The 22,327-nt window shown below is 43.2% G+C and overlaps 2 protein-coding genes across 2 annotated transcripts in view; both read right to left on the minus strand.

Moving 5' to 3' along the window:
* Positions 1 to 263: 263 nt before the first annotated feature.
* On the minus strand, positions 264 to 20,603 carry LOC308084597 (pancreatic secretory granule membrane major glycoprotein GP2-like). Its single transcript, XM_080427329.1, has 6 exons — positions 20,496 to 20,603; positions 1,805 to 1,953; positions 1,128 to 1,370; positions 741 to 900; positions 487 to 568; positions 264 to 369 (listed from the first exon to the last, which is right to left on the minus strand). The coding sequence occupies exons 3-6, from the start codon at positions 1,355 to 1,357 to the stop codon at positions 350 to 352; spliced, it is 492 nt and encodes a 163-aa protein (XP_080283455.1). The 5' UTR covers positions 1,358 to 1,370; positions 1,805 to 1,953; positions 20,496 to 20,603; the 3' UTR covers positions 264 to 349.
* LOC308084593 (uromodulin-like) overlaps positions 17,771 to 22,327 on the minus strand; it is a 53,966-nt gene continuing 49,409 nt past the window's right edge. The window contains exons 8-9 of the mRNA XM_080427320.1: positions 17,929 to 18,010; positions 17,771 to 17,829 (exon numbers count right to left, since the gene is read on the minus strand). Coding sequence (XP_080283446.1) covers positions 17,810 to 17,829; positions 17,929 to 18,010 — 102 coding nt within the window. The 3' untranslated portion in view covers positions 17,771 to 17,809. The remainder of the gene's footprint in view (positions 17,830 to 17,928; positions 18,011 to 22,327) is intronic.

Below are 22,327 nucleotides of genomic sequence, written 5' to 3' on the forward strand. Positions count from 1 at the left end.
TATTTATTATTTTATTTATTGATTAGAAATATCTGTAAGAGAAATACAACATTGCCAGAAAATACTCTTTTTTAGTAAGTGAATATCATATTGTAAATTGTAAATTGTATCAATCATATCAAAACATACATATCTGGAATACTCTGTATTATCCTTTGTAGAATAATTAATCAAGAGTGCGTTCGGAAATGCGCACCGGGAGCGCACTCACGTATTAGTTTGTATTGGCCAGTACGCTCAGTGCTATATATCCGTACGCACCCCAAAAGACACCTGAAGTCATACTATAATGTAAGAATATCAATTAACAGATGGAACATTTTGGAAGCATTTAAAGATGTCCACTGGTTTACACTGCTAGCTTGTCCCCTTAAGTTCCAAAACAAAAAGAGAAAACAAATTTAGTTCAACTGTAACGTTACTGACATGTCAGTATTTCAGATCCTTGTATCACATTCTTAAAATAAATTTGTTTTCAATACTCACAGGTGATTGGCCCGATGGTGATGGGTTTGAAGGGTGCAGGACCAGGTGTGGAAACGGAGCGAACATGCCTCCCTGAGCAAACCTGTGAATGGTGAAGGAATAGTAGTAAGGCCACAGTTAAGCAAATAGGAGTCACAACAGATCTTCTAAACAACGTCCTACAGTATAAATTCACAGCACTTCTGAACATCTGCAGTGCTACTAACTTAACCGTCTGGTGTGAAACAGCAGAGTGTGAAAAGTGTGAAACTTACAGGAGAACATGAGGAGGCTCTCTGGTCACACAGGTGGAGGCTGCAGTGAAGGTAGATATCTCTGTAGTCTCCATGGAACAGGAAGAGCAGGGCAGAGAAACGAGCCTGGAGGGAAGAGCCGCTCTCATCCACTTTCACTTGACGACGGTTGATAGAACATCTGGAGAAAAGAAGGGTCACGTTGTAGGCCCATGATGACACATCATTATTGTCATCCCTCCTTCTCCATTTATTTGATAAAGACACTGGACTGATAATATTATTCATATTGGTTGTATACCACACAAAACCAGACCCCGCTCCCACCCAGCTTCTACCCAACTCTCTCTTTCATTGTTTATTTATTGTGACACAAACCATCTGCTGAGGCTGAAGAAATAAACATACTTGTTTTGAATGAGGAAGTGTCTCATGAGGTCATCAGGGTTGGAGGAGTGAGTGGCGTAGCAGTCGTCCAGAACGACCGCAAACCTTGGATCTGTTTCCCCTACAGATACTCCTACATACAGGGCAGAGCCCACTGGCAGGGTGACTGGGCCTGCTGGGTAAGGCTCTGTGTAGTTGAAGGTTTGGAACAAGGACATGGAGGCGTTGGCTGGTGAACCCACACCTATCATGGCACCTTCAAGCCTGTCAAGAAAACAATTAAAGGTTCAAACAACATCTGTGTAACAGTTGAGGGTTAAGTGTTTTGCTCAGGGACACTTCAACACATGGCTGAGGTTAGGAAATGAACCTGGGACCTTGTACTCCCTAGGCAGGCTCTCTATACCCATTCAGGTATGGCCGCCCGTAATAAACTAGTTTCTTCTTGTATAGCAGCAACTAAGGACATTACGACAATGATAAGCTAATACAGAATGGACATCTAAAACACACTTTGACACTTTTGTTTGACGTTAGACAATTCTGCACATTTTGGTATGTGTCTGTGTGTCTGTGTGTGTGTGTGTGTGTGTGTGTGTGTGTGTGTGTGTGTGTGTGTGTGTGTGTGTGTGCGCGTGCGTGCGTGTGTGCGCGTGTGCACGTGTGTTTGCCAAAGACTTTGAAAATAGGTCACTTACTCAAGGTTTGGTCTGATAGCCACATCTAGACTGGTCTCTGTGTCCAGAGGATAGACACAGGAGAAGGGAAACCTCTCAGGAAGTGAGAAATCAGGAGGAGATTTGTAGATAAATAAACTGTTGGAGTAGATGGCATGGGTGTTGTTGGTCTGAAAGACAGAGGTTAACTGAATGGTCAGTGAATTATCTAGCCAGTTGGAAACAAGTAACAGTAAGTTTATACATCAGAAGGTAATTCAATAATACGTCTCTAAGAATCTGAAAGCCGCACTAGCATTTCATAACAAAGACAACAACAAGTTATCAGACAAATCCTCACCGTCAATATGTTTCCACAGGTGTCAGCCTGACGTTCCACTTGGTACCACACTGTTCCATCACGCTCTGTGAAAGATGAGCACTGCGGCCTCTGCGGGTCGGCCAGGTGACCAGAGGTTCCATTCAAACCAGAGGATTGCAGGCTGAATAGATGCAGGCCAATTTGGATTTGACTCTGACCACAAATTAGTTCAGGATCTGGAGGGTGATGGATTAAAGAGGAGAAACATACAGTAGGAAGGTAATGGGTCAAAGACATAAAACAGAGCAAGGACCAAACATTCAAGAGCTAAATAAATTCAGTAACAATATTTTTGTCAATATTAGACATGTTCGACATGTAAATGACTTTCCATAAGTGTAATATAAAGTGTAATGTTGTGAAATACTGAAATATGTAATAAAGAGGGGAAGTCATTTTATAATGCAGAAATACTTATTAATTAATAGCCACAAATACACTACATTTTTGTTCAGACTGTGCAGACTAATACTTTTTTAGTGTAAATTGAAATTTCAAAGAGAAATACTAAAATAAAATGGGAATAAATTATTTTGTTGAACCACAATCAAAAATAAATGTTCATATATATTTGTCATTCAATCATGTTTATGTATTGTATTTAGATTCAAAATGTAATGATTAAAAAATACACAACTAAAATGATGCTAATTATTATTTTAATTATGCTAAATGTTTTAATACACATAAACAAATAGTAAGTAAGTAACTAATATAATAATTCCACTACATATTTAACAAATCTATAATTAATATACTTAATAACTTATAATATAAGTTATTAAGTATATTAATCTAAAATCTATTAAATATATACCCTACTGTGTATTACAACTTTATTTTTAAATGTTTTATTCTAGGGTAAATGTACTGTAAAAGTACATTTACAAGTACAGGACTTAATGCAATTAAATAAAACACTATCACTAGTCCACAGGAACACAGTGGTTCATAATGCAGTACATATGTTTACCTTCATTGGGTGGTGTGGTCGTTGGTGCTGCAGTGGAAAGTGGAAAACAACAATCAGGCCTTCAACGCTAACAAACCACAATAACTACAGTATGACGCCAAAAATAGAACTATTTAGCAGATGTCTCTCCCCCATGCTGGAGGACGCAGGACGTAGGAGGCAGAACATTGAGTATAATATTTGACTACTCACTCCAACCCCCCCCCCCCACACGTACGCACGCACGCACGCCGCACGCACGCACGCACGCACGCACGCACGCACACACACACACACACACACACACACACACACACACACACACACACACACACACACACACACACACACACACACACTCTGCAAAATAATAACGTAAAATAAACCAACAACAAACCAGACTTTTTGTGGGTTTTTGAAATATACCTATACAGATGTTGTCCTCCAAAGTTTCCATGATTTCATCAAAAGCTCCAAAGTTGGTCACTTGAAACACGTGCTGCGATGGATCAGTAGCAATGATGTCCAGCTCTGCTCTTGTACTGGGACTATTAAAAGCACTTCCAACCTAAGGATACCAAGACACAGCATAAATTGTAGGTTATTATTGGTGTATAATTCTAGGCCCATCTCGACATTATACTCTTATTGTACATTCAAAAGATATGGTAATTAATCATCAAGGTCGAGGTCAAGGTGTCTGTATTTTAAATCTTGTACAGAAGAGTACAATTATGTTGTTGGACACATTGTAGCGGCATTATATAAAGTATTAGTAAGAAACACGCACGCACGCACGCACGCACGCACAAACGCGCGCACGCACGCACGCACGCACGCACGCACTCACTCAGTGACTCTGACAACTTACCCCAATGGCAAATCGAATAATGCCCTCCCTTGCGGCCAGGGCAGCAGCACTTGGTAAGTCGGCTCTATCACTAGACGATCCATCAGTAATGACTATCAGGAACTTGTTCACGTTTGGTCTCGATCCTCTATTTCCTACAAAAACATATTGGCTGTCGAAAAAAAAGAAAATGTACATATATATATAAATGTACTTGTAACTCTGTTCATAAAATGTTTGACAATTGCGGTATGTTGTCAAGATAAAGGCACTTACACAACATGTCGAATTGCTCTAGCTGTAGAAGTCCCTCCACCTAGTTGACTGATGCGATCAATTTGAGATTCCCAAGATCCTGAGGTGGCAAAATCATCAAAATAATAGTGGATGGCGGGGGTTCCTGCGTATTGGGCAACTGAGAACTGTAAACACATAGAAAAACACTGAAGTCACTGAATTATACAGTATTCTGCAATTACAGTCAATTGAAGTGGTTGAGAATCAAGTCGGAAAAAAGCCTGTATGATCAGTTCTATTTTAAATGTCATCAATCATTTATCGTATCAGTTAAATGATATTCCCATTTTATTCCCTCAAACTGGGCCCATTTCAAGTTCGTCTAGCAAACGTCTGCATGAGCATGGTGTTGAAAGTACGTATTGTAGGCCTACGTTTGGTCAACTGTATATACAGTAGCAGCTGCAGGAAGCAGTGCATTCGTGAGCTTGTAGATCGGCTAGTTTCGGCAAAGAGGCCTTCCCCCTACACTGTGGGGGAAGAGTAGAAAATCAAGTACTAAGTACTGGAGGTTACTTGATTGTGGTGAAACGACTGAAATGAACAAAAAACTTTTAAAGGAAAAATAAATAAATTACACAACACTGCAGATGATAGCCAATGAAGCTATCTATGAAATCTATGAAGAAGCAACACAATTGTATGCAATGTCGTGGGGGTCCCTAGCTTCATCTCTCTCTCTTGGCCTGAAAAAAACTTTGAAGACCCCTTTAAGCACTTTTTATTTATTATTTATAAGATGAATGGTTATCCCATCATTGATGACGGAATGTCACATCACATCTAACATTCTATAATAGTATGTACAGCTTTACAGTGCTGGACCTTTTATCTGATTTGCATGTTTTCAGCAGCATAGAAGATGGCCCAGTTTGGAAGAAAACTCTCTTTATCCTATAAGTTATAATTTGACTTGACTATGTATGCTAGACCCACCTGTGTATCTTGGCCCAGGCCCAGTAGTGAGCGAATCATGCTTTTAACAAAGGTCTTCATTTGGTTGAATTCACTGGAGGAAACACTGCCTGAGCCATCCAGCAAGAATGCAATGTCTGCTGCCGCCCCAGGACACTCTGTTAAAAGATGTAGGAGAAGAAAAGAATGATGGATATCTTTAGTTTGTTCTATTCTGCTGTTTCTATTATCTTTTACACATGTCTTGTTAATTTTGTTTTGAGTAGATTCATATTTGAATAAGTGTCAAAGACAAGACACGTACATTTGGTGTCTCTGGAGGCCACACAAAAAAACATAAAAAATAAATGTATAAATATAATATTTAATCACTCAACTCTTACCCTTATTTTGATTCAGCAATATTTGTATTGCAAATTATTATTCATTTGAGTTATTCAGCGCTAAAGTGTCAAAATGTCCTTCAGTGTAACTGTTCGGTATCATGTTATGATACTTTGTTAAATTCAAAGTGTGGATTTTCATACGAAAACACCTACTTATATAGACAGTAACATTAATGGTTTTAATATAGAAAAAGAAAAAAAAAGTGTCTCAAGTAGAATATTAGGCATATTTCATGCAGTGGAGTCATGACAAGCTGCCCTGCATAATATAGGGGCAGTGTTGACGTGCGGCCCCACTGACAAATATGCATATTTATGTTTATGAGTGTGACGACTGACCTGTCCTACAGGACGCTGTAAATCAGTCATCCCCACAAACTCTACCAAAAGATTACAACAAAGGCATGGCAAGCTGTCTGTGGTGACATGGAAGTAAAGACCACTTCTTATTTTTTGAGAAAAAGCAGTAAATGCCAAATGTCAAGGGACACACTTGAACCATTGACAAAAAAATGTATCTGTTTACGTGGTAGTCATACCAACCAGGACACCCATCAAATATTAATGTTAATACTTAGACATTAGGAGTAGTTTACCTGTGCGGTTTCCGGTAGCATTCTGTACGAACAGAACCAACAGAACAGGGGCGGCCATAGCTGAGTGGTTAGTGAGCCCGCCTAGGGAACCAGCTGGCCCTGGTTGCCCCAGGTTCGATTCCAGGCTATCCCAGCATATGTGCCGATGATATGAAATTTGTCCCTGAGCAAGACTCTTAACCCCAATTGCTCACAGGTTCTCATTGGAAACAAGACCGCAAGGACTTTCATGAACGACCTGTTAAAAGGAATTATCCTTATTTATCCTTAACAGCTGACACTCTCACCATGGTCCACATCCTGGCTGATCTTACACCAACCTGTTGAAAATATACAAACATTTTTTTTACACAGACTACAACACTGTAACAAAATCTACCATCACTGGCTCAATGGAAATGCCCGGTTCAATACAGGGGTAGAAAATTGTATAAATAGTATACCACACCTGAAAATCAACCCTTAAGTTTTTAGGACCAGAAAATAGAAAACTTCATTGACTGATGCTTCTCTCTTACCATCAGAGGTGGTGTTAGAGCATTTATAAGTCTCTGCAGGGGTCATATAACGCGCAACTTTCCAATTGTTGGGAACAAGGAAATGCTTCATTGATGGCGGTGACTTGACATTACAATAATATAATAAACTATGATAACAATAAACTTTATTTGGGTAGCACGTTTCGAAACGAGGTCAGAAAGTGCTGTAGAGAAAACGGCTAGACACAGATAAAATAAATGATGGTGCCATAAAAGAGATTCTGGAGAATCGGTTACTTATTGATTATTAAAGAGCTGGAGAGACAGAGTTAACATTCTATAGCAATGATTACTATCAGAATATAGAGCTTTAACTTTTTAACAAAAACCTTTTTGCTGAAACATACCACTTTTACAACACCTTTAAGTTTTTATTTAACCCATTATAACCGGGAAAGCATCATGTCATTTTAGATTTGAGCAAAAACGCCTTCTAAATCCTGATCTAAGTTTTCTGAAAAACGTCAAATATTTATTCAAAAATTACAAATGCATGTTGCTATATACTGTACATAGCAACAAGAACCCCAAAAGGGGTTCCCGTCCTGAAAGGTATAGTTACAAATAGGGGTTCCCGCCCAAAATGGGATATAATATAGCAACATACGTTTTTCAAAAAACTCTTAGGATTTAGAATAGTGATTTAGAGCAGCGGGTCTCAAAAATAGCAGATATACAAGCTCACAGAGCGTCACTTGCCAGGTCCTTGGCACAAAACATTTTCCGATAATATATAATATATATCAATATATAATCAATTTGGGGTTCCTTGTCACAAAAAGGTTTGAGAACTACTGATTTAGAAGGCATTTGTAGTATCGGCCTCGGGTCTTAATGGGTTACAGTAAGAGACAGTAGTGAGGGATGGAAGATCTGTTGTGTCGTGTGCCCTGGCTGCCCCGTAGCAAGGCAATACTGTGAGGTATCACACTTCCTTTTTGGTGGTTTTGTGATAGAAGAGACAATGTTGGACACATAGATCTGTTATTTGTTAACGCATTTTGAACATTTTTACACCACAAATCGTCTCTTATGAGGGTCCCTGGAAAAATATATTGTGAGATGGGCGACCGCAGCCAAATACAAATGCATTTGGTGGTCCTTGACATGAAAATGTTCGAGAACCACTGCCCTCGGAAATGAGCTAAGGTATCTGGTTTGTCAAACCATAATAGATAATGACTGACCATTATCGACCATCTACAGTATGATGTCTGCAACTTCTTCATGTATAATTAATCAACCTGCTTGCCATTAAGTATAACATGGCTAAAATGGAGTTTGAAGTTACAATGGGTTTATTTAGGAAGGAAAGGCATGTCTGATCAAATGAATATCAAATATCTAAATATTTAACTTAAAAAAACTACTTGGGGTGCACACAAAAGCACACGTAGACCTTAAAATTACCCCAGACATGTTTTAAAGTGAACTATACCCCTTTAAGTAATTTACAAAGTGCAAATAGTATTGTCATAAGCTTTCATTGTAAAGATTTTGAAATTAATGACAGGTGAAAAAACTGCTCAGTCTCAAACCCAGAAATAAAGTGACCCCTATAAGCTGACAGAGTTGAGAGACCTGACACTTCTAATCTTGCTTTATTGCTTTATTACGAACATTGGGTTCATTGTTCTTACATTGTTCATGCATTGTTCTTATGTGCCAACTTTCTCTTTAAATGAGAAAGTTGGCACGTAAGAAATATGTTCTTTGGAACCTGGTAAGTTTATTGTGTACTATGTACATTCGCTTGGGTACTGTACCTAGATACATTTTCATTGTATTTGTGCTTTATTTCAGTATTAGTTATTAAATAGGGAAATAATGGCAGATCTACAAGCTCACAATAGGTCGTGATGCAACACGTTGTGAGCTAGATCGTCTATGTGATCTGATAAATGTTTAAATTTGTTCTTTTCTAATTATCAATGCAAGGCATTGATATAAAAAAAAAGTGGTCCTTTAAGTATTTTGAATAAAGGACCACTTCACCCATGTTCAACGTATCTTCGTATAATTGGTATTTCCCCCCCCCCCACATATACACCCACACAAACACACACGCACGCACGCACACACGCACACATGCGCACGCACGCACACACGCATGCACACAAACACGCATGCACGCACGCACACACGCACACACACAAACACGCACGCACGCACGCACGCACGCACGCACGCACGCACGCACGCACGCACGCACGCACGCACGCACGCACGCACGCACACACACACACACACACACACACACACACACACACCACATACACACACACTCAAGAAATTCTGTGGTTTGTGAAGACCCTATTAGCTTATTATCCACCCCTGAGCCCGTCAGCCTTATAGCATCATACCGTATATAACATTGGTTCTCAAAGTGGGGTCTGTGGACCCCCAGGGGTCCTTGGGGGGGTCCCCAGCAAAAGTAGTTAACAATCATTTTAACCACTTTATCCATTTATAAGTTGGCTATCAAAATATAGCAGATCTACAAGCTTGCAGCGCGTCACTTTGTGCCATGGTGCGAGCTTGTAGATCTGATAGTTTTGAAGATTTTTGAAAAGTCTAAAATGTTTGGAAAATGTTTGTTGACCTTTAACCACTTAAACCCTTAATAGAGTAAACTTGACCGTTGGCTCTGTACTTGGTTTGCTCCTTTTTCCCTCTGCACCAAACCTCTTTGCCAAAAATAGCTGATCTACAAGCTTGTACCCCAAGGACCCCAAAAATATATGTATTTGGCCGCGGACCCCCATCTCAAAATATTTTGTTCCAGGGACCCCCAGAAGCAAATATTGGAGTTAAAAATGTTCGCTTTAAAAATATATTCAAAGATTTGCACAAATTGTCCAGATTTTAAAATAAATAGCAGATCTACAAGCTCATAGTGCGGCACTCGGTGCCGCGCTATGAGCTTGTATATATGCTATTTTTGAATAGGCAAAGACATTTTAAAATTGAATTGAAGAACTGGTCAGTTGAACGATTAGGATCGACTGTCCTGTTTGTTTGAGCATAAATAAAAAACATCACGATGGCCTCCTGTCCGGGCCCCTCCTTCGTCTCACCAGGTCCAGGACCTGAGTGTTGCACCAGACTCCCCCGCTCCAAACATTTCACTCCGGCGTGATGGTGTCTTGGGCCGTGATGGTACTGCAGGCTCCACTTGCGGCTTGCATGAAAGGCCCTCATTAAAGGCCTCACCGTGGGTTTGTTGGCCTTCTTCCTCACTGAAGACACAGGCTGGGGCGCCAACCCATACTGCTCCCGGGTGCCGTCTACATTCCGGCTGTCAACCGTCTCTCCGGTGGTCACCAGACTGTTCCTGGTCGTCACGTAGTCTATTTCTATGAGCCACTATAAATAAAAAACATCACGTGGATGCACCTGGGAGCACATTAAGTTACAAATCTGTAAACAAGGTGACTCCTGTCCTGTAAAACTGACAAAGGTGATTTAATTGTCATTGAGAGATCTGACTGACACTTCTAAATTAGAAGTGTCAGATCTCTCCATGACATTAACCCATTAAGACCTTACAGTTTTCTGAAAAAAACTTGTGTTGCTATATCAGTGGTGCTCAAACTTTTTCATGTCAAGGACCCCCAAAATTATATGTATTTGGCCACGAACCCCCCCCCCCCCCCCCTCCCCCCAGGGAGCCCCTGAATCAAAGATTTTAGTTAGAAATGTTCGCTTAAAAAAACATATTCAAAGATTTGCACAAATGTTCACGTTTTAAAATGAGCTTTGAGCTATGAGCTTGCATATCTGCTATTTTTGAAGCCAAAGTATAAAATATGGAGAGCCAGGGAGAAGGGCCGACTGGTGCCATCTCGTAGGTAGGGACCATGCCCAGGAAGAGGCCTCGTCCTGGGGCAGCGATGGGCCACGGAGCGCCCAAAATCCTGGTACTCAAAAAAAATTCGAAAATGTTTCTAAGTCCAGGAGCCCCTGGAGTAGGTGGGCCCCTGCCTTCCTGCCTCAAGGAATTTTCCTGGAGGTGCCTGAAAGGCCGACCCCTGCCATCGGGTAGTTATGCCCAGCACGGAGGCACCTGCCTGGGGCCGAGACGGCGACACGGACCGCCCAAAATCCTGGTTCTCCCAACAAAAAAAAAATCGAAAATGTTTCTAAGTGTCTGCATGGGCTCCAGAGGTCCCCAGGGACCCCCTGGAGGACCCCCGGCCGAAAATCTCAACTTTTTTGAGTTTTTTTTGAGCTTGTCGATCTGCTCTTTTTCGGCTTTTCGGGCCAAAACGGCCGGTACCTCCCTGTCCCTGGGTCGCCCGGGGCCGGCGGAGGGCTCGTTGGATCCGGGGCGGGGGTGCGCACGCGTCGGTGCCCGACAGGGGTCCTTGGGGGGGTCCCCAGCAAAAGTAGTTAACAATCATTTTAACCACTTTATCCATTTATAAGTTGGCTATCAAAATATAGCAGATCTACAAGCTTGCAGCGCGTCACTTTGTGCCATGGTGCGAGCTTGTAGATCTGATAGTTTTGAAGATTTTTGAAAAGTCTAAAATGTTTGGAAAATGTTTGTTGACCTTTAACCACTTAAACCCTTAATAGAGTAAACTTGACCGTTGGCTCTGTACTTGGTTTGCTCCTTTTTCCCTCTGCACCAAACCTCTTTGCCAAAAATAGCTGATCTACAAGCTTGTACCCCAAGGACCCCAAAAATATATGTATTTGGCCGCGGACCCCCATCTCAAAATATTTTGTGGTACAAGTGGCCACTCTCTGTGGTACAAGTTTAGTCTCAAGGGCCAAGTCTGCAGGAAGTGCCCAATTTTCCCAATACGTCAATAAATCAAGATTAGAAATTCTAATCTTGATTTATTGACTATTGGGAAAATTGGGCTCTTCCTGCAGACATGACAAGACATAAACTCATTGTCTTGTGTGCCAACTTCCTCATACAGTTTGACCCATTAAATCCAGGAAAGCATCTTCATGATTTAATTGTCCAGAGCTCCCAGCAAGCTCTGGGCTGCAGGCCTGTCCCCTGCTGGAAATTTCGAATGGGTGGAGAGTGGCCACTTGTACCATCTCGTAGGTAGGGACCATGCCCGGGACCGGGGCATGGTCTTGGGGCAGTGTCGGGGCCGCGAGGGGTCCCTTGTCCTGGATCTCCGCGTCGTACCTCCCTGTCCCCTCCCAGTGGCCCAGGAGGCGCCTGGCTCGTCCCTGCCACCCTCCTGTGAAAAAGTCTCCCTGGCGAGGCGCCGACTTGTTCCAGAACGTACCTATGGAGCTCGGCCGTCCCGAAGCCCGGGGCGAGGCTCCGTCGGGTGCCCGAGCGGGGCGCCCGGGTGGTGGTGGCCGTGGGTCCCTCTCCCCCCTCCCCGCGAGGGGGGAGAGAACCATGAAATCGGAGGCTTCTTGCCAGCGGGCTTATGGGAAGAGAGAGGCCTCCGCTCGGGCACGGCCGGGCGGACGGTCGCCCTGGAGGTCCTGGTGGAGCCCACGAGGATCTGGGCTCTGCCCTGGCCCCCTCCTTTGAAATTCTCTCCCGGGAGTATCGCCAACTTTTCCCAGACCGGATATAAGGACCAGCGTGCGGACGCTGGGACCACGGACGGCAGGCCTGCCCGAATGCAGGGCCCGCCGTCGGCCACGGTGGCCACTCACGGGAACCATGCCGCCCGCAAGGGCCGTGGAACCCGCTGCTTTTCCCTGACCGATAGGCACTCGTAGCCCGCCTCTTGCAAGGGCCCCGCCGTCACCTCGTGTGCTTCGGTGGACGCTGCTTGCAGCCTGCGGGCCCGACCAGGCGCGGAGGGACCACGTGCGGAGAGGCCTCGTGGCCTGTCCTCCGCACTCCTCCGCCGCCGACCCCGGCCGAGCGAGACCGAGACGCACCGTCTGCCCTAGTTGCCTTGCCACGGACCGCCTGAGGGCCCCCGCTGCCGGCCTCGCCTCGAGCCCCGTCACGGGGCTCGGCGAGGAGATCCGCACGCCGCGGGGGCGCAAAGGCGTGCTCCGGAGACTCCGTTTCTCAAACCCTGCTCGCGTCGCATACTCCGGCGACCGACCAAACAGCTGCGTAACGGGCCACGGGCACCAATCCCCTGTAACACGCTTTCGTCCGACTGAGGGGCAACGGAAGAAGTGATGACCGACGCAGTGCGCGCCTCCGGGAGACACCACACCGCCGCCCTCCTCACGGGGGGCCTGGGCGGTCTCCGCGGACCGGCAACCCCACGGCGCGCGCCTCAGCTGGGCGCGACGTCCGCGGCGGAACAGGAGGCCTACCTGGTTGATCCTGCCAGTAGCATATGCTTGTCTTAAAGGGCGCAGCAGACTTGTGTGAGTTGGGCGTGCAGGCACTGCCAAGTGTCCACGCCGGGACAGTACCTTGAATGGGTGCAGACCACATAGTGTGTGGGGCACGCAGGAGTCGAGTAAACCAGAGCCCCCGACCCGCAAGTCAAGTTACCTTGATGGTGTCGGCGGTGGGGGAGCCTGACATGAACCTGCGAGCAGCTACGTATCTATGCTGGTCGTGCTGCCCTGCGGCCCGGTTGTCCCGTATCTCGGCAGTGGCTGCGCCCGGGTTAATTCGAACGAGATTCCCACTGTCTTGCCACGGACCGCTCGAGGGCTACCGCGGCCGGCCTCGCCTCGAGCCCCATCACGGGGCTCGGCGAGGAGATCCGCACGCCGCGGGGATCGCCCGAGTTAATCGAACGAGATTCCCACTGTCCTCTACCCAGCGAAACCTTTAGCCAAGAGAAATGACATCGGCTCAAGCCGTAGAGTGAAGAAGACAGTCCTCAGCGAGGAAATAAGACCCTGCTAATGGGCATGAAAACTCTTGCGGCAGCGCTTGTACCACCAGGTGCCTGCGGTCCATAGGCCGCGGGACCCCCCGACTTATCGCCCATCGAGGGGTGCTTAAGAGTAGGTCCGCGGGACCGGCCGGTGAGCCGGGTCCAACGCGCTAAGTCCATAATAGTCCCATGGGCGCTCGTCGCCGTTTGTACCACCAGGTCCACGCGGTGCTTTGGCCGCGGCCTGCCACTTCACTTAACGCCCGCCGAGGGGTGCTTAAGAGTGGGTCCACGGGACCGCCTGGAGAGCCGGGTGTCCCCCGGAGGCGTGGGTCCCCCGGACTGGAGCGAGTACCCAGCTTTGAGGCTCCCTGGGCCGGGTCGAGGCCTCCCAGGGACGGCTGTCGGACTCGCGGGCTGTCGGAGCTGCGAGGCGTCGGAACAGCGCCACGCACCCGTAACAAAGCCGCCGCCACGGGGGAACAGGTGAAAACAAAAGTTTGGAACAGAAGTTGTTTCGCTTCCATAATGGTGTATTTTCTAACTAAATGAATGAGGCTATATGCACTTCCACCATGGACAGCCATAGATAGAAAACACACAATAATGTGTTGATGTGATTTTAAATATGACAATGTTTCACTGTAATGTGCTGCTTTCTGCGAGCACGTGTGCAGTCGAGCATCTGCAGGTTTCGGTGCGTCACTGACTGAGGGGGGGGGGCACTGACCATCAGTCAGGGGCCCCCTGAGGGCGGGTGAAACATATAGCTGGTGTCTGTGAACATGTGGGAGAGTGGTGATAAACGATCCAATAACAGGAAAAGATAAAAAGCTCTGACTGAAAACTCGCACAAAGTTTAAAGAAATACTGCCATGTTAATTTAACACCCTTGTAATAATGTATCATTTCTCAGGATTGTTTTTTAGCCATAACAATACTACAAATGGATGTTGTTGGTCTACTGGCTGTGGTATCCATGACAACAGGATGTTTCACTACAATATGGTCAGTGGATAGTTGATGTATTTCCATGTCAGCCTAGCTGCTGCTCATCAGAGAGAGAGAGAGAGAGAGAGAGAGAGAGAGAGAGAGAGAGAGAGAGAGAGAGAGAGAGAGAGAGAGAGAGAGAGAGAGAGAGAGAGAGAGAGATGATATTTAATTTGGCAACTAATTGATGGTGTTTTAATGTATAAAACACCATCAATTAGTTATTAATTAATTACTGTGTGTACATTTGTTTTTGTCAGCAATTGTTCAGTTTAAATTTGTGGCCTGGATCCAGACCATAGACTCTGCCCAGTGGAGATCTTGGGTCTTACAGTAAGTATATCAGGCTAAGGGTCCATCACTTCTCTTTAGTGTTTGGAGTAATGATGTCTACCCACACATGCACTCTGTTTTGTTCTTTGTATTAGTTAGTACGGAGCCACGGAAGCCAGCTTTTTGTACAAGTCATGTTTTGTTAGATTATTAATCTAACAAGATCAGAGTAGAGAATACCTAGGGATTTGTTGCCATTTGTTTTGGTTTGTTAGGTTAATGTCTCAAACCCAAGGTTAGATTTAGAATGACTATGTTTATTTCCCTGAGTTGTTCTGTGTGTCATTTATGTATGTCCAAATCTCTTTAATTTATGTAAATATTACGTTCTAAATTAATACGGGTTTCACTTCCATAAATGTATGTTGCATCCCTTTTCCCCCTAGACAGGGACGTAACAAACACAATTAATTCAATAAATTCTGAGGTGCACACAAAAGCCTGAGTAGACATGAAAGTTACCGAATTGTTTTAAAGGTGAAATTCCCTTTTATTTGATCATTTCTTTCCCCCCCATTATCAGTCCTACACGTGTCATTAATTGATCTATTTATTTTGCTATCCAATCTTCACCAGTGCTTTAACAAATTTGGGAGATTTCTATCTAATGCCTTCAATATTTGTTCCCCTCAAAGAACACAAGGTGTGATTTATGTATCAGTGCCAGCGGACGACAGAGATAAAAACTAAAGTTTTGGCAGGCTGCCCGTTTGTTATTACAGTATCTCTCTTGTCTGCTGATAAAGTAGTTGGCACTGAAGCTACGATTGTGAGGCTACTTTGATCTTTAACAAGAGTTCCTATTTTAAAATCAATAAAGTGTTGTAATGTTTTGCCAAGAGGAAATCATAAGGCTATATCTCTGTTTTACATGAATATGTATTGGCTGTCAATTGGGTACTCGTGCCTGAAATGTGTAAGCTCTCCCCCAGTAAATTATGTCCTTTTCCAGTGCTGGTTGTTATACTGTTATAATGCAGAGATACATTATATATTTTATTTTCAAATACTGCTGCAAATAATTTATGGCACGTTCATATTCAGAATGAGAGAATTTAGGGAAAACAATGCACTTTTTCTGCAACAGTTCTAATGAAAAAAATGAAAACACCAGCAGCCTATTTCACAGGTTATGACATTTCTGAAAATGAAGAAAACATTTATTACAATCTGTCTCTTATCGATTGTACCGGTTGTATTAATTTATTCAATTGTGTTATTTTTTACTTTAGGTGGCTCTTTTTTTTCTGTCTTTACTTCCCTGAATGAATAACCCAAACCAACATCTCTAGTTCTATGTCCCTCCGCTCCTAAGTTTTGACCAGTTATGCAGGGTAATATAATGCTGACTTTCAACTTGATTGGTGACTTTGACCATTGAACTTTTTGACCCAAAGGTCAGGCATCTTTTCTGGGTAACCTACTGATCATTCCCACCAAGTGTCATGAACCCATCTTTTTCAAATGTGATCATGACCTTGCTCGTGACCTTTGATAACAGAATGATAATGAAAATGAATTGTATTTGTATAGCGCTTATCTGTATAGCGCTTTAACTCGTTGTATAACAAGTTATTTTATGTTGTTACCTGTTTATGAAAAGAGAGTTCAGACTCACAAACCACACCCAGATTACGGGCTGTATGAGTAACATTTGTGGAAAGGGAACCAAGTTCTAAGTGGAGGGAGTGGGTCGAGCTAAGTCGGCCGAATCAAATTATCTCAGATTTTGACTCATTTAACTGGAGGTAATTTGGGGTTGTCTCAGTGCTGTGCAGGTGCTGTGCAGGGTGTGGAAATCAAATTGAAAATTTTCGAAAGCACTGTTAAAATTCATAAATTAAATCAATTGATTAGATACTACTTTCTCTAATATTTTAGATAAAAACTAAAGTTTGGAAATAGGTCTAACATTATTTGGACGTCAATTTGTGATTGATGCCTCGGGACAGAACAGTGTAGTGGTCAGGTTTGGAGCCAGGTGGCGGAGGCTAACAGCTAAGTTGGTCGCTAATGCTTGGCTTCCAGTTCTGTTCGGATGTAGAGAACTGATTTCTGCTCTGGTTTTGTGGCTTCCCTGGACCTCACCTCGCCTGCCCAGCCAGCCTAAGCAACCTATTGTTCCTATATTATATTTTTGCCTCCTTTTACCCATTTTTGTTGTTCTAAAAATTCTTTGTCGTTTCTTAGTAAATATGTAAGGAAGGGTTGAAAACATTTCACCCATTTATTTAGAATGTGGTTCTCAAGCATGTTCATGTCAAGGACCCCCACATTAATATGTATTTGGCTGCTGACCCCCATCTGAAAATGTTCCCCAGGGTCCCCAATACAATATTTGTGTTGTTAAAATGTTTCAAAAGTATTCCAAATGTTCCCCATGAAAACTATGTAGGGTCATCTTCTGGGGAACATACTGTAAATGTGCACAGCAAATTCAATGGTAATCCAGCCAATTACAGGTATACAGTATGTTGTTATCTATAGTACAATACTTCAGATTATACATTAGGGTACATTTTTATCTTGGTTTAAATATGTCAAATGTATTTCTTCGTGATGTGACTGTTTGTGGTTAAAGAGCTAACTAAAGACAATTGAAAACAGTTTAATTTTGGAGTTGAAGAAACAGGTGAATATATATTTATTTTACTTTATTTAATTGTTCAAACAGTGTCTATGGTTTATTGAATTCAGAGTATAAAAACAGTTCAATTAATACAGAAAAAAAAATATTGATATTAATATATGATATTTATCCATTATGACATACATGGTAATATTGTGAATCTATTTCACCACATCATTGTGTATTTTATTTATTTATTATTTTATTTATTGTTAGAAACATCTGTAGGCCTATGAGAAATGAAAAGTTGCCAGAAAATACTCAATAGTAAGTGAATAGCATATAGTGGAAATCAATCATATAAAAACATACATAATTTGGAATACTCTGTATTATCCTTTGTAGACATCAACAGATGGAACATTTTGGAGGTAATTAACGATGTCCACTGGTTCACACTGCTAGCTTGTCCCCTTAAGTTCCAAAGCAAAAAGAGAAAACACATTTAGTTCAACTCTAACGTTCAGATCCTTGTATCAGATTCTTAAAATATTTTTGTTTTCAATACTCACAGGTGATTGGCCCGATGGTGATGGGTTTGAAGGGTGCAGAGCCAGGGCTAGAAACGGAGCGACGGCGCCTCCCTGAGCAAACCTGTGAATGGTGAAGGAATAGCAGTAAGCACACAGTTTGCTGCTGACTTAACTGTCTGGTGTGAAACAGCAGAGTGTGGAAAGAAAGTGTGAAACTTACAGGAGAACAAGAGGAGGCTCTCTGGTCACACAGGTGGAGGCTGCAGTGAAGGTAGATATCTCTGTAGTCTCCATGGAACAGGAAGAGCAGGGCAGAGAAACGAGCCTGGAGGGAAGAGCCGCTCTCATCCACTTTCACCTGACGACGGTTGGTAGAACACCTGGAAGGGTCAGATTGTACGACAATGACATTACTATTGTATCCCCCCCACCTTTGATTAAATGAGTTTATGTTCTATAATGACATCATTTCATTCATAAAACAAGAAAATGTGCTCCTCGGAGCACAGGTCTCCGCCAGTACTGTTCCTGATTAATCCTGTCTTACCTATTTATATTACATATTGTCACGTGTCACTTGACCAATGTTAGCTTGGCTGATGGAAGCTCACTTCAAAGAATATAAATGATTTTTTGAAGTGCGTCACCTATTTATAGGTTTTTATTTCGTCATGCGTCTCGCTAGCCAATCAAAAGCATTGGTGACAACATAATATTGTCACGTGTCACGTGAAGCTTGACCAATGTTAGCTTGGCTGAGACGGGGGGACACACGGAAGGACAAGAACGAAAACATACTCTCCACCTCTGGCGGAGACAATAATATTAATAAGCCTAACCACCAGTTTTTGTTTTGTTTTGTTTTTATCTGTATCTCTGGTGAGGGTTTATGTAATTGATTGGCAGGCAAGGAGCATTGTGCATTGTGCAATTAAGTTACACTGCAATAAATGACAAGGATAGAGTTAAATAGACCGGGAACTGGTTAATGGGTTCCATTGACAGAATGCAGAAGAAGGTGGGCAGAGAGAAGGTGAGTGGAAATGGTGAAACAAAAACTTGATTGATGGAAGCTTCACCACGTCATTGGCGCGCCGAAGAAAAGTTTAAGACATTTCAATGGTAGCCCGTCATTCAGTTTCTGGCGTCATTTTGTAGCTTGGTCTTGCTGGGTCTTCCATTGAAAAATCTTAGCGACAAATGCTTTTTTGCTGCCAATTTGAACGCTGCATAATTGAGCCTATTCAGACCTAGTGGTACAACTCACTGTACCATGCATTGGTTTTAGCCAGGCTACTCTCACCAATCCTCTCTTTTGGTCCTTGTTTATTGTGGAAACAAACATCTGTGGAGGCAAAAGAATGAAACATACTTGTTTTGAATGAGGAAGTGTCGCATGAGGTCATCAGGGCTGGAGGAGTGAGTGGCGTAGCAGTCGTCCAGAACGACCACAAACCTTGGATCTGTTTCCCCTACAGATACTCCTACATACAGGGCAGAGCCCACTGGCAGGGTGACTGGGCCTGCTGGGTAAGGCTCTGTGTAGTTGAAGTTTTGGAACAAGGACGTGGAGACGTTGGCTGGTGAACCCACACCTGAAATGGCACCTTCAAGCCTGTCAACGAAACATATAGTTACTATAATCTACCAATTACAGTAACAGTAACTTACTAAAGTAATTCAGAAATATAAAATGTGCTACACTAATAAAGTTCCCCTTGACTGAACTGAAGCTTGACAGCTTGACAATTCATGTATGGCAGCAGCAGCTTATGTAACTTACCATTACAACAATGGCAGATAGATCAACTATTTTGCAGTCAAACCTGACACACGCTGACACTCTAACCTGCACCATAATCCCATGTACGCACTGGTATGTATTATTCTTGCACCTTAACCAAAGTCCATATCATGTAAAGTATATACAGTATCCGTTGCTAAGATAGATTGGTGTTTTATATTGGTCTTTTTCTATCTTCCCCTTGCTCCTCCTGTACACCCCCCTTCTGCTTCCCTTTCTCTTTATTGGAAATAACGAAAACAATGGAACTTGGGATTGAGCTATGCTAAAGCTAAGTTACAAGTGTCGCCCGTCGCCTGTGTCCGTTGTTTCAAATTAAATCCCTCCAGCGTTTCATACACTGTCCAGCCATACTATGTTTTGACCTAGTCTTGTTTTCGACTGTATGATATTTAGCATTTAAATACATAATTTTGTAATGTGGATTATATTTTGGTGCAATGTAATCAACTCAATATCCATCTGCACACTATACAGTACCTTTTAATGTAGATATATTAATTAACTTTGTTCTAACTGTCATTAGTGACTTTGAAAATAAGTTTCTTACTCAAGGTTTGGTCTGCCACATCTAGGCTGGTCTCTGTGTCCAGAGGATAGACACAGGAGAATGGAAAACTCTCAGGAAGTGGGACATCATTTGCAGGATAGATAAACAAACTGTTGGAGTAGATGGCATGGGTGTTGTTGGTCTGCAAGACAAGTCAGTTGAGTGAATCATCTAGCCAGCTGGAAATTATGCATCACAACCAACAAAGACAATAATGTAACAACAGCTAAATGTTATCAGACAAATCCTAACTGTCAATGTGTTCCCACAGATGTCAGCCTGACGTTCCACTTGGTACCACACTGTTCCATCACGCTCTGTGAAAGATGAGCACTGCGGGTCGGCCAGGTGACCAGAGGATCCATTCAAACCAGAGGATTGCAGGCTGAAGAGATTCAGGCCAACTTGGATTTGACTCTGACCACAAAGGAGTTCAGGATCTGGAGGGTGGTGGATTAAAGAGGAGAAACATACAGTAGGAAGGTAATGGGTTAAAGATATGAAACAGCAAGGACAGCAAGAGGAAAATGACTTTCTATAGCCTAAGTATAATTACTGTTGGGAAATACTGAAATATGAAATAAAGAAGGTTAGCCTCTGTATAATGCAGACATACTTTTATACTTTTATCAATAGCCACAAAATCTAACTTGATAGTGTTTTGCGATGCGACACATTGTGAGCTTGTAGATCTGCTATTTTCAAAATATTTTTATACATCTATACTACAATTGGCATGCAGGCGCATGCGCGAGAGGTAACGGGTTTGACTTGTCTTTAACTGGTTTGATTTCACTGGTTTGACTTCGTCTTTCACCGCTGTTGCCAGATTGTGCGCGAGCAACAAGCAACCAGCTTCCTGAAAAAACACAAAGCTGCGCACTGCGCATCCGTCGACGCACTTTCTCTAACCAATTTACACCCACTTCACGCTTACAACACCTGGACATGGCAACCCAACCTCACTCTCCGAGGCTATCAGCGTCGTCGCTCATCGTTCTGTGATTGACAGCAAAAGTTGGCCAATCAGGTGGCGAGTTCGAGTGAGCCCGAATGGATCCGAGTGCAGCCTCAGTGCAGCCGACCAAACACGAACGGCAGCCATTGTTTCTGTGGGCAGTTTTCTCCGCACTTTTCTCAGCTGTTTTAGAACTTCAAAAAGCTCTCAAACTTCTTCTTTGAGGCACGGAATTTACTTATAAGATATCGTTTGGATAGAATTTAGTTGTTTCACTGTGTGGTCAATTAATCATGACAGAGCCTATTTAAAAATAAAAATTCAGAGAACCGGCAGGGGCGGGCAGTCACACGCATGTATCCGAATAAGGCAACCTATTTTGGGCATGGCCATCTCAAAAGTCCCGTTGCGTCACATTAGTCGCGGAGGTGGCAAAAATGCACTGCAATTGGCTGAAGGGGAAAAACGATCATTCTTCATGAAAAAAAAAGAAACAGCCGATGGGGTCCGCGATGTTTCACGGGGGTCCGCGATGTCTCGCGGGGGTCCCAAGACTTTTTAAATAATTTTACTCCCAGGGGGTCCGCGGACCCCCTGGGAGTAAAATTATTTAAAAAAATTAAAAAAAAAATTTGGGGGACATTTCTTCATGAAAAAAAAAAAACAGCCGATGGGGTCCGCGATGTTTCACGGGGGTCTGCGATGTTTCGCGGGGGTCCCAAGACTCCCAGGGGATCCACGGACCCCCTGGGAGTAAAATTATTTCAAAAAAATTAAAAACTTTTTTGGGGGACATTTCTTCATGAAAAAAAAAAAAACAGCCGATGGGGTCCGCGATGTTTCACGGGGGTCCGCGATGTTTCGCGGGGGTCCCAAGACTCAAGTAAAATTATTTTAAAAAATTTAAAAACTTTTTTGGGGGAAATTTTTATCCCACGATTTTTGAACCCCAAAATAAGCGAGCCCTCGCTTATTTTTGCGCGGACGTAATTTGTTTGTCATTGTGGTGAATGTTGTGTGTGCTGCTGATGTTTGTTGTGTGAAGCTTCATGTCCGAGTGTTTGTGTTGGAGCGCCTCAGTGCGGCTGCAGAGTTCATGTGCAACATCTTGCATGCGTGGCTGTGG

This window comes from Gymnoscopelus braueri, assembly GCF_963280865.1.
Source record: "Gymnoscopelus braueri genome assembly, chromosome: 4".
NCBI classification, from domain to species: Eukaryota; Metazoa; Chordata; class Actinopteri; order Myctophiformes; family Myctophidae; genus Gymnoscopelus; species Gymnoscopelus braueri.

What these genes read in the sequence shown, in the direction of transcription:
- LOC308084597 (XM_080427329.1), bottom strand. Translation starts at nt 1,357, where the DNA reads ATGATAGGTGTGGGTTCACCAGCCAACGCCTCCATGTCCTTGTTCCAA. An exon ending in GAGCCTCCTCATGTTCTCCT is followed by an intron (nt 569 to 740) that starts GTAAGTTTCACA and finishes CACCATTCACAG; the next exon opens with GTTTGCTCAGGGAGGCATGT. An exon ending in CACCATCGGGCCAATCACCT is followed by an intron (nt 370 to 486) that starts GTGAGTATTGAA and finishes TTGGAACTTAAG; the next exon opens with GGGACAAGCTAGCAGTGTAA.